Source organism: Solanum dulcamara, chromosome 2 (genome assembly GCF_947179165.1).
Source record: "Solanum dulcamara chromosome 2, daSolDulc1.2, whole genome shotgun sequence".
Lineage (NCBI taxonomy): Eukaryota > Viridiplantae > Streptophyta > Magnoliopsida > Solanales > Solanaceae > Solanum > Solanum dulcamara.
In genome coordinates this window covers 37,369,499-37,380,718 of record NC_077238.1, presented here as the reverse complement: position 1 = coordinate 37,380,718, position 11,220 = coordinate 37,369,499, and the positions used below count along the sequence as shown (strand labels likewise).

General features: G+C 34.9%; 1 protein-coding gene across 8 annotated transcripts; it reads left to right on the top strand.

Annotated features, from left to right (window-relative positions):
- The first annotated feature begins 1,550 nt into the window (after positions 1–1,550).
- On the top strand, positions 1,551–7,096 carry LOC129880502 (protein root UVB sensitive 2, chloroplastic). 8 transcript variants are annotated; one of them, XM_055954567.1, is made up of 11 exons: positions 1,551–1,655; positions 1,884–2,006; positions 2,329–2,458; positions 3,720–3,808; positions 3,905–3,989; positions 4,191–4,250; positions 4,362–4,455; positions 4,607–4,704; positions 5,350–5,529; positions 6,163–6,285; positions 6,364–7,096. In XM_055954567.1, exons 2-11 carry the CDS (start codon positions 1,915–1,917, stop codon positions 6,787–6,789), a joined length of 1,377 nt encoding a protein of 458 aa, XP_055810542.1. In that variant the 5' UTR covers positions 1,551–1,655; positions 1,884–1,914; the 3' UTR covers positions 6,790–7,096. The 8 variants fall into 8 exon arrangements, with proteins under 8 accessions (XP_055810542.1, XP_055810547.1, XP_055810544.1 ...); XM_055954568.1 differs by having other exon boundaries at positions 1,553–1,655; positions 1,827–2,006; XM_055954572.1 differs by lacking the exon at positions 2,329–2,458 and having other exon boundaries at positions 1,884–1,995.
- The last annotated feature ends 4,124 nt before the right edge of the window (positions 7,097–11,220 follow it).

The following is an 11,220-nucleotide window of genomic DNA, read 5'->3' as shown; positions in this document are numbered from 1 at the left end:
TCATCATCATCACCTTCTTCTTCTTCTTCTTCTTCCAATACTTCTTTCATTTTCAATACCATTGGAGGACCTCTGACCACCATATATCACCATTTCGTCGTTTCAATTCTTCAATTAATTTTAAAAATTAAGTTTTATATGTCATTTTTATCCCAAAAGTGTTAAAATTCACAATTATGTCTTCAATTAAAAAATAATTTACCTATCAATCATTAAATAAGAATATAATTATGATTTGCTTGCAATTTTTTGAAGAGAAAATGAATAATGGATAATGATATAAAGTAAGAAAATATTTTAAATCTGAAAAAGGGTTTTGTGGATGATTTTTATACCTTTTTTTAAAAAAAATATATATAGTGGTGGATTTGTTGTTTGTGGATGGCGCATGGAAAAGAAGAAGGAATTGAAGGTGATGAAGAAGAAGAAATCAATAGTAATAATGATTGTGGTGATATTTTGTGGAGGGTTGTGAAGAAAAAAAAGAGTAGAAGGTGATATTAATGTTGGTGAAGAGCAAAGAATCGGTGGTGAAGGTGGCTGGACATAATGTTTTCAGTGTGACGAGAGATGGAATAGGTGGGTTTTGTGACAAATCTAATTATTAGATGATTTTAATTGTATTAGGAATTAATTAGTGTAAAATATAATTAACAAAAGACAAGTTAATGAATAAAGAAAAGAAAAAAGATATATAAAAAAATTATAATTTCTAATGTGGCACTAACATAGTGTTGATGTGCGGGCAAGAGCAATACACTACATATCGCGAGAGTGTATTATACATTTTAGGGTATATTAATTTTATTTTTAAGTAGTACATGTGTATAATAAATCGCAATAATTCTAACATGGCACTAACATAATGTTAATGTGCGGGCGAGAATAATATACTACATACTATGAGAGTGTATCATATGTTTTAGGATAATATTAATTTTATTTTAAAATAATACATGTGTATTATAGATCGCAATAATTTAAATGTATATTGAGCCCGTTTGGATGGGCTTTAAGTTGGTCAAAATCAACTTAAAGCCCATTTTTAGCTTTTGGACGTGTTTGCCTAATGCTGACTTTAATCCATAAAGTTCTTAAAGTCAGTCAAAAATGAAAAGTTAGAATTTCTAACTTTTTTTTAAGTGTTCAAAAATTATTTTCTTTGACCATAGAAATTACTTTTATATCCCTTATATTTTAACTAAATTACCAAACTATCCTTTTTTATTCTTTTAACCCTAAAATTATCATCATTTTCCTCATTTAATTACTTTTATCCAAACACTCAACTGCTTATTTATAAAAATAACTTTCAGCACTTCAAAATTCTAAAAACACTTCCTACATAAAAGTTACTTTTTTAAGCGCATTCAAACAGACTCATTCAACTTTTCAAACGGGCTCATTCAACTTTTCACGATTAGTTGAGAATGGATTCCTTGTTTATTCCCTTTGTTAACTTATGAGAAATTTAAAGGACCGAATCAATTAAATATATACTTAAAGGGTATTATTTTGAACCTAAGGGACCACTTTTGTCATTGTTTTTTTCCTAAAATCAATGCTGGCTAGTTTTCAATATTGTATTTCAGGCATTCAGCTTTCTCCTTATCTCCCAACTTTGCCGGCGGGACTCTCTGTCAATGCAAATTCTGGTAATTCTCTCCGTTAGTCTTTTTTTGTTCTTGAGTTAATGTTAAAAAAATATTGTTAATATATTTGATTTTTTGAGTTTTCGGACTATTTATTAAAACACATTTCAAATATCAATTGTTCCAATTTCCTATAATCTTTACACTCTTTTTTTGTCTTTTATTTCTTCTCAGTTACTTCAAGACCTTTTGATTTTGAACTTTGTGGATGAATGAATGTATGTACTGTAGGATAAGATAAAGATGCAAAGAAAAGAATCAGATGAACGGCCGCCTGAGCTGCCAATTTCTTGGGTTGAAATTTCCAATTCAGTTTCTCGTCAATACCAATTTCAACCTGATGGTAAGCTATCGGTAAGTTCTCCTTACTTTTTTTCTATTTTTGGCCAAAGATTTCCCCAATTTATCTTCAATTTCTCGTTTTAGTGTACAAGATATAATCCTTTCCATTTTTCATTACATTGATTGTAGTACGTATAGCCTGTTTGGCCAAGTTAATTGGAGCCAAAAGTGCTTATTTTAGAGAGTTAAAGGTGTTTTACCTGGCTTTTTAGGAAAAAAACAAGTGTTTTTGAGTAGTAGTAGCTGTTTAGCTTTTCCCCAGAAACAGTTTTGGAAACTTAACCAAGCACAAATTAATGCTCTAACATGTCCATTTCAAAATTTTGCCGCACAGGAAAGCAGTTAACGGCGTTGGGTTGGAGTTGGAAATGAGCGAAAAAAGTTTGGAAGTTGAATTTTTTTTCTTGTTCAACAGGCACCAAGTAAATTATTTTTACCATTCTCCAAATAAAAGAAGGTACCAGGTAAATTAAACTACCAGTTAATTAAAAACAATTTCTCTCTGAAGAACTATCATGTTCAGAAGTTGAAAGTTGTGTAAATAAGGATGATGTGATGGATGTGTTGACAATCTAAGAGATATGATTAGAATTGAAGACATTCGGGCAAGGTGAGAGTGACTTTTAGTGGAGGACCAGATGTCGGAAGTGAAGCTAAGATGGGGTTGAATATGTGAAGAGGAGAGACACAGTTACCCAGTGCGGAGTTGTGAGAGATTGACCATGGATAGTGTCAGTTGAAATAGAGAAAGCCCGAAGAATTATTGAGGAGAGGTGAATAGACAGGACATGTCGCAGATTCAATTTATCGAGAACATGACCTTAGCTAGGAGGTTATGAAGACATGAATTAGGGTAGAATGTTAATAGGTAGAAGGGCATTGTATTGCTTATCCTTCATACTAGTAGACGTAGTATTACTACTTTAGTTTCTATTTGTTGTTTCTTATACTTTGTTTATCGTACTATTTTGTTGTAATTATTGTTCATAATGCTTTGCTATGCTTTTATAGTATTTTTTCATGGCTTCTTCACTGTCATTATTTCTTTTTCCAAACTTCTTTGAATTGTTTTTCCATGAGCCGGGGGTCTATCAGATCAACCTTTCTACCTCCAAGGTAGGGTTAAGGTTTGTAAACACTCTACCCTCTCCAGGCTCCACTCTGTGGGATTACACTTGGTATGTTGTTGTCGTCTAATTGTGCTTCTCCTAAACTTCAAGTATACCTCGTGTTTCCTGTTCTCACCTTTATGACCAGTTGTGGCAGATGTAGTTAAATAATGTAGGTAATACCTTGTACAAAGTATTGGCAATTAATAAAATTGTTAGTTACCAAAAGAAATGTAGGTAATACCTTCATGTAAGTTTGAATGCGCCCAATAATTTTGTGCTTTGGTATTAACTTCTCCTTTACTGTTTAGTTTCCCCCCTGCTATTTCTCTAGGTGGCAGTAATATTCTTGAGAGTTAATAAACATCTTTAGCATATGATCGGTATATATCACATCCAAGTGAATGTTATTCTATACTACTATTAATTTTCCTTGACACCTAAATGTTTCACTGGATGTACTACGTTTTCCCTGCCATGTTAATAGATCAAAAGTACTTTCACTTGCTTCTCTAATAGAGACTTATTACAATGCACTACATTTTTCATGTCATGTTAATATCGCAAAAGTACTTTGCTTATTTTAACAGAGACTTACTTCTGTGACTCTTTACAGGTCAAGATGGTTGATGACTCAAGACCAGCTGCACAGAGAATGATTGAATCCTTTCTGAATAAATTTTTCCCATCTGGCTATCCATATAGGTGTGAATTTCTTGGAAATCATTTCCCAACAGTTTTAATTGGTCGCAAGCTTCATGAATATGTAATATAAATATCTGCTCTTGATTGTTTCTGCAGTGTGAATGAGGGGTATATGAGATACACACAGTTTCGAGCTCTACAACACTTTACGAGTGCAGCATTATCGGTTTTGTCGACTCAGGTCTTCTAAACTATAAAGCATCTCACTGCCTGCTAAACTTTATTCGACTTCATAGAACTTTTTAGAGTATACTATCTTCATCAAGAGTATGCGCACACACTATATTTATGTATGTATTCTTAGTTGACATAGGATTTTGTTCTAAATGCCTAAATACATGACATTAAAATTATGATACTTCTGAATATTACTTCTTTGCAGTCACTACTATTTGCTGCAGGCTTGCGTCCTACCGCTGCTCAGGCAACTGCAGTGAGCTGGGTAAGCCTTTTGGCTAGTGGACAGATTGAACAGATGACTCCTTATGTATTATGTCTAGTCTCCTTTCCTTCTTAAGGGAACTATTTTATGAATTGTTTTGTTTATTTACAGATATTGAGAGATGGTATGCAGCATGTCGGAAAGATCATATGTAGCAACTTAGGTGCAAGGATGGATTCTGAGCCTAAACGTTGGAGAATTTTAGGTTTATTCAATGTTTCTGAAGCACTGTTCTATGCTATGATTCTTCTTTATTTCTTTATCAGAGTTGCTACTGCATAATTTGATTCTATTACTTGCATTCCTCTGTTGAGTTGTACAGTAGTTTTAAATTATACAAACCTTCTATGCTGCAGCTGATGTTCTGTATGACTTTGGGACTGGTTTGGAAGTTATGTCTCCTTTATGCCCGCATTTATTTCTTGAAGTAGCCGGCCTTGGCAATTTAGCAAAGGTAAGTTTCCACTGATTACTAATTTTAGAGGCTCACTGAGTAGTTTGGGAGATCTATAAACTTATGAATGACACTGATTCAATGTTGTTTGAAGTATGTATTTCTTGTTACTCACACTATTCCTCTGACGGACATGATTTTCCATTTTTTTGCTCCCTAATTCTCCCAATTTTCCTGATCTAATAAATTGGTTTCTTTGCACCTTTTATTTTTCCTTACATATTTCAGGAGAAAATATACAAGAAATGCAGATATTTTGAGGAATTTATTTTTTATGCACCTTACACCATCAGTACCCTATATACTTGAAGTATAACATAATTGAAATATTACTAAAGAGGGAAGTGGTATTTTCAGAAAGCTGGGTACAACTTTTTAAACTACCAAAAGAGGGATTGTTAACTAGTCACTCTAAGGTTTCAGTTTCTATTATGATACCCTTGAGAGAGTGATTTGTGATTTCTCCTTTTGGAGCATTAGTGGACACTCAATTGTTCTTTCTGTGAAAGATATATTATTAGTCCAATTGCATGAAAAATTTTGGTATATTTTAAAATTGTATATTAGCTAATCTTCCGTGATGTGACTTGCGAGAAATTTGTAGTCAGCCATGTTCATAAAGTTATTTTTCTTTGGAGCTATCAGGGAATGGCAGTTGTTGCAGCTAGAGCAACAAGATTGCCAATATATTCTTCATTTGCCAAAGAAGGCAATCTTAGTGATCTGTTTGCTAAAGGCGAGGCTATTTCCACTCTTTTTAATGTTCTCGGGCTTGGAGCAGGAATTCACTTGGCATCCACTATTTGTTCATCAATGCAGGGAAAGGTACTATTTTATTAGCATTCAAGGTATATTATTGTACATTTGTGCTGTCCTGATTCGATCCATTTGTAGGGCTTCCGAATCATGTATAAGCTAGGAGATCAAATTTTTATGCTACTATAAAATCCAGTATGCAGAACCTAATCAATAAAATAAAATTAAATAAAATCCACTATGCAGAGATGTTGATCTTACATCACCGTAAAGTATGCTCTGTTCTGTTGATGTATGTTTGTCTCTGACGCTAGATGAATTTTTTTTCATTTGTTGTGCTTATAAACCTTAAGCTGGTAAAAGTACAAGAAAATCATGTATCCTAAGATGTCCAAAAAATCATCTCCACTTGGAAGAAGTCACTAGGCATTGTTGGTATATTTGTTTTCCACGCCTTAACAGATGGGTTAAATGAAATTAGAGGAACTCTTGTTCCTGGGTCCCCGGCTTCTACTCCCTTGTTGAGCTCACTTTTTATAAAAGCATGTTCATATGACTATGTGGACTATTTAGTCCAATATCTTGTAGAAGATGCAAGGAAGTTGCTTGTCATTTGGATAAACATGCCGTTTTGCAGAGTTGAATTTTGTTCCAGTAGATTATAAGGTCCTTTGTAATTCTGGTAATATTGAATATCTGCAGTTGGTTGTTGCGCCGTTGCTGTCTGTTATACACGTTTACAGTGTCTGTGAAGAAATGCGAGCTGCTCCTGTCAATACATTAAATCCACAGAGAACTGCAATGATTGTGGCTGATTTTGTGAAGGTACATATCCAAAGTTGCAAAGGTTAGTCAGATCGTTTCGCATCTCAATTAACAATGTTTTCCGCCATAATATTTTAGACTGGAAAAATCTCAAGTCCTGCTGACTTAAGATATCGAGAAGATCTCTTATTTCCTGGAAGGCTGATAGAGGATGCTGGTAAGGTAAAAGTGGGAAGGTCCCTGCATGAAGTAGTTAGGCCTTCAAAGCTGCAACAATTTAAAGGAACATTTCCAGAGGAGAAGTTCCTTTTAAATCATGGAAGTAGATGGACTGATATGATACTGGAGCACAATGCAACCGGCGAAGATGCATTGAGGGGTTGGCTGGTTGCTGCTTATGCTTCTGATATGGAACGATTAGTTAATGAACCAAGTGCAAATATCTTGCAAGAGCCTTATGACAAAATGAATTGCACATTCTCCCCATTTTTAGCTGAGTTGCAAGCCAAAGGATGGCATACAGACCGATTTCTTGATGGTACTGGAAATCGCTTTGCACTTTAGTTCTGTAAGATCTCAAATTCTGTGCTTTGCTATCCTTTCCTAGTCATTACAATACATGTAGGAGTGGGACAAAAACCTTTCATCCTCAACCGGTAGAATTTGAGAATGCAACTCCACCCTATACAAAACTTGTAGGAGGTTAACTTTATTAACGAGATCACAAATAATTGGGTTTTATTTTTTGAAAGATGCTTTGATGCTTTTGATTGAAGACATTTCAGCTCATTTTCTTCTATGAAGTTATGTATATGAACTCTTCCATTGGATTGTGCCTTAATGCCATTGAACATTGAAGAATTTTTATTTCAACCTACAAAACATTTTTTTTTTTACTTTTATCCCTTTGAAGTTTGACCTATGAAAGATATTCATTGCCAACTATAATGCAAGGATGAAGGCAACACAACTATATTCTTTTTTAGGCCGTTTTGTAGAGGCCAAACCTAGCCCAATGTTCTTTGGATTTGACTTCATTCTTGGTCTGGTTGCTGGTCTAGCGTGCCTTCCTAACCACTTAGAGTGCATGTTGAAGATTTTAAGGCCTGACATAACGGTAAGCTAATAACGAATAATCTTGTCTTCCTTGCTTCCTCGACCCTCGTCCCTATCATGTAGTCAAAGAAATAGCAGTTGTAGCATTCACCGGTATGGATTTGTTGGAAGTATATTGCACTTGCATGTACCTTCGTAGGCAAATTCAGGATTTTCAGTTTATGGATTTTGGACCACAATTGCTTTTAATTATTGGGTTGGGTTTTGAATATAATTTATTATTGTATATTAATATTTTTTTAAATCATAAATATAGAATTTGAGCCACAATTAATGGATTCTGCCAAACTTGTAACTATCACTGGAGCTCCACTCATGTGTACCCTATGGATAAAGACAGGTTGGCTCTTTAAATAGGGTGTCCTCCTAATCTCATTTTGATAGGAAGAGATATTGATAATTATCCCAAGGAGGCTTACTACTCAGGTGAGACATCCATAATCACTAAACTCACCAAAGCAGCAGCGTATGCAAATTTGAATCATAGGTTTCTATATGATCGCTTTGTCCCGCCTATTAGAATCGCTTCCACCTCTGGGACTTCGGAGAGCCGCTAAATAATGAGGTTCGGCATTTGCTTGAGAAGGAAGAAGAAAGGTTGAATCCGCTCTTAAAGAAGACGTTCCTACGATTGATTGGAGACTTATTCAGTAGGTCCTCCTTCCCTACAAAATGAAATTCCAGGGCGTCTTGCTTAGATCGCATTTGCTTTCCTCCTATTGTCAATACTAAGTAGCAGTTAAAAATTTGTATCCATTTTTCCTTATACCATGATCATGTCAATGCAATTCGCTCGCCAAATTTTATTTATTTGTTCTATTAAGCACTTCTTTCACGTCTCATAGAATGGCAGAGGCAAATAAAGCTTTTGCACATTTTCATTAATCCATAAACAGGATCAACTCATGTGTACCCTATGGATACTGATGTTACACTACAATTCATTGTAATACTTTTGCATTTCTTATTGGAGGACACTTTTCTTGTCGCGTTTTGTCAGAAGAAGGTTTACCCGTAAATAACTTTTTAGATAATTGATAGTTGTAAATAATTATTTACTCCAGCGAGGTAGAAAACTTAAACTCATGCAAAAGCTTATTGTTGAGCATTCATTTTCTCATGATTTATGAATTGATAGTTGTATGACTGAACTAAATTGATTTAAGAATTAATTCTCAGTACCATGAATAAAATAGATTAATTTAAAGAATCATTTTCCGAGATACGATGAGTTTAATAGATTTATTGCAAGAATCATTTTCTCATGTATCATGACTGAGATAAATTTATTTTAAAAATGATTATATAAGGTAACATGAGTAAAATATTATTTAAAAAGTAGAAGAAATATGTTAAAATCATGACAGGTAAGTCATGATATATTGATAACTTCACAGTCCATACTATATTTAACTTGATCATTTTGTTGAATTATTTACAAATTTTCTCGGATATTCTTGAGTTGAACCTACAAACAAATGAAAAGGAAGGTTTATTTTAAAATTGTGGCACAAAGTCATAAAAGAGTAATATGCCTCCATGCCAATCCAATTGCACTGTCCTATTGGATTACTTACATATGCCAAAGGGAAAAAGAGGAAAACAATTTAAAAGTGAGCCTATCATGGAAAGCAAAAAAAAGTAAATTTCATTTAGGGGTTATTTAGAAAGGCACAAAGGAATTGAAATTGAATATAACTGAATGTGATTATATAGTTTGACATATTTGTAGGATTAATGTCACGATCCAAATGGTCGTGAGTGGAATACATACTATCCTCCAATGGGATAACGATCGATTCAAGACTTAACCAACTTTAGACCATTCAGAACTAAGATAATATTAAAAATCCAACTAAGTCTTCATAAATATATACCAAGGTCTAAGTATTGAATTAACTCAACAACTAAACAATTTCCCAAGAACTGAAAATTCATCTCATAAAAGCTTATAACTAAATAAGTGTCACGCCCCAAGAGGGTACCTTATGCGTGGCCGGCACTCGGAGATCATTGCAGCCCCCAAACAAACCACTTGGTCTGACCACTCGTTCGATCACTCGTTCAATCACTCAGCGAAAGACTCGACTCAATAGAAAGTTAACTCAAGTGTGTATTTAAAAACATCTTCATCAATAAGTAAATAATAGATTTAAATACTTAAAGTATAATGTAACTCAATGTCATAAACTCAATAATGAAATTTTGTGTGAAAAATAGACTCAGAAAGAACCATTCTAACTCAACTCTGACTCTATCTATGAAGCATCTAACTCAATACTAGAAAGGTGCCAAGACAAGTCCAAGGCTACCTCAAATGACTATCAAAAGAATGATGAGTGAAAGAAATAAAAAAGAAGTCTTCCGAATGCAAGGAGGTCTCACCAAAACTAGAGAAGTAGATCATCAACGATGCGGTTGTTGATGATCTATAATACGTGTGTCTGCATCATAAAATGACTCAACTCAATAAAGCATGAAATAAAATAATACAATGCTTTAAATGATATGGAACAGTAGATGCAACTGACTATATAAAAATATAATATTTTACTCTTAGGGAGTTTCTCTAACCGACAACCATCACTTATGAGCTAGTGATGATACAACGTAGCGATGTCGTTGCTACATCTATTTAATACCTTGCTAGAGTAATGGACATCAATATCTATGGATCCAATCATCAAGTCCTCTTTTGGAACAAGAGAGGCTTAACCTCTATCCTACATTTTTTTTTTTTTTTTTTTTTTTTTTTACGGGAACAGACCCTACACGAGGCTCCCACCTCTCGTGCACAGTCAGGGGTTAAGCAACACCCCCAAGCCTTAACATAAATAATCAAAAATAAAAATACAAGGAGGGGGACATAAACCTTACCTCCGATCCTATGGTGGTTCATAAGTCGGCTAACCTATTAAGGTCGGCTAACTCATCCCCGATACAAAAAAGAGACTAACTATAACTAGAAAGCAGTAAACCTGTGAGAGGACTCCTCCCGGTACAATTCAACTATGAAAGCATAAATGAGGGAGACTCTCCCCTTCCATGAGAAAAAAGAAAAGTAACCTACACTAGTCCTATTCCAACTATGCTACGTACCAGAAATAGCTGCATTGAAGAAGAACAAGTATACGAAACTTCTATTTCGCATGGGATGGGAAAATTCTTTTCATCTTTGCTCATTTTAGTCTTGTCGTACCAAGTAAATCCAGGTGAAATATGCCATTGCATCAGAATCATGATTATCACCTATGGGGGCTGAAATGAGAGGAAATATATGGAGCTATAGTATCCAACAGCTTTGGAGTTGTTGTGGAGGAAATTGAGAGCCTGAATTAGCCAAGATTGTGTGTGTGCTGCAGCCCCTATAGCAGTTTCAGAGAGGGTCTGCCATCCGGATGAATGTGAGGAGTGCATCTGTATGCAGCTCCTTGTTGCTTCCAAAGACCAAAGGCAAAGAGCTTTAAAATTCTTGTGCTGCTGAAATGTTGCTGCAGGTATTTCATAAGAAAACTTGGCCTGGAATGAAAGCTGATGCATATTCCTAACATGGTTGTTGCCTTCCTGTGACCAGCTCCTTGCTGCCTCTCTAGCTTCATTGATACTATGCTTGTTGTTGCAGTTTAGGATCAGTAGTAGATTCCTCTTTTGGATGGTGATCAAGTCCTTGGGGTACCTGCACAGGCATCCAAAACCAGAACAGTACAAACACATCTGGATGCTGCTGTACCAGGTACTAGTGACTTGTAGATGCTCATTGTGTGTTGCATATGCTGCATACTGCTGCTGCTGTGCTGCATATGGGGGGTACAGAAGGTGGGTGGTGATGGTTGCAGGTTCCCTGAGAAGCCAAGCATTCTCAACTTTGAAGTTGTAGTA

Coding starts and splice junctions, on each gene's coding strand:
- LOC129880502 (XM_055954567.1), top strand. CDS start 1,915: ATGAACGGCCGCCTGAGCTGCCAATTTCTTGGGTTGAAATTTCCAATT. Junction 2,007..2,328: donor AACCTGATGGTAAGCTATCG/GTAAGTTCTCCT, acceptor TTTGCCGCACAG/GAAAGCAGTTAACGGCGTTG. Junction 4,251..4,361: donor AGGCAACTGCAGTGAGCTGG/GTAAGCCTTTTG, acceptor GTTTATTTACAG/ATATTGAGAGATGGTATGCA.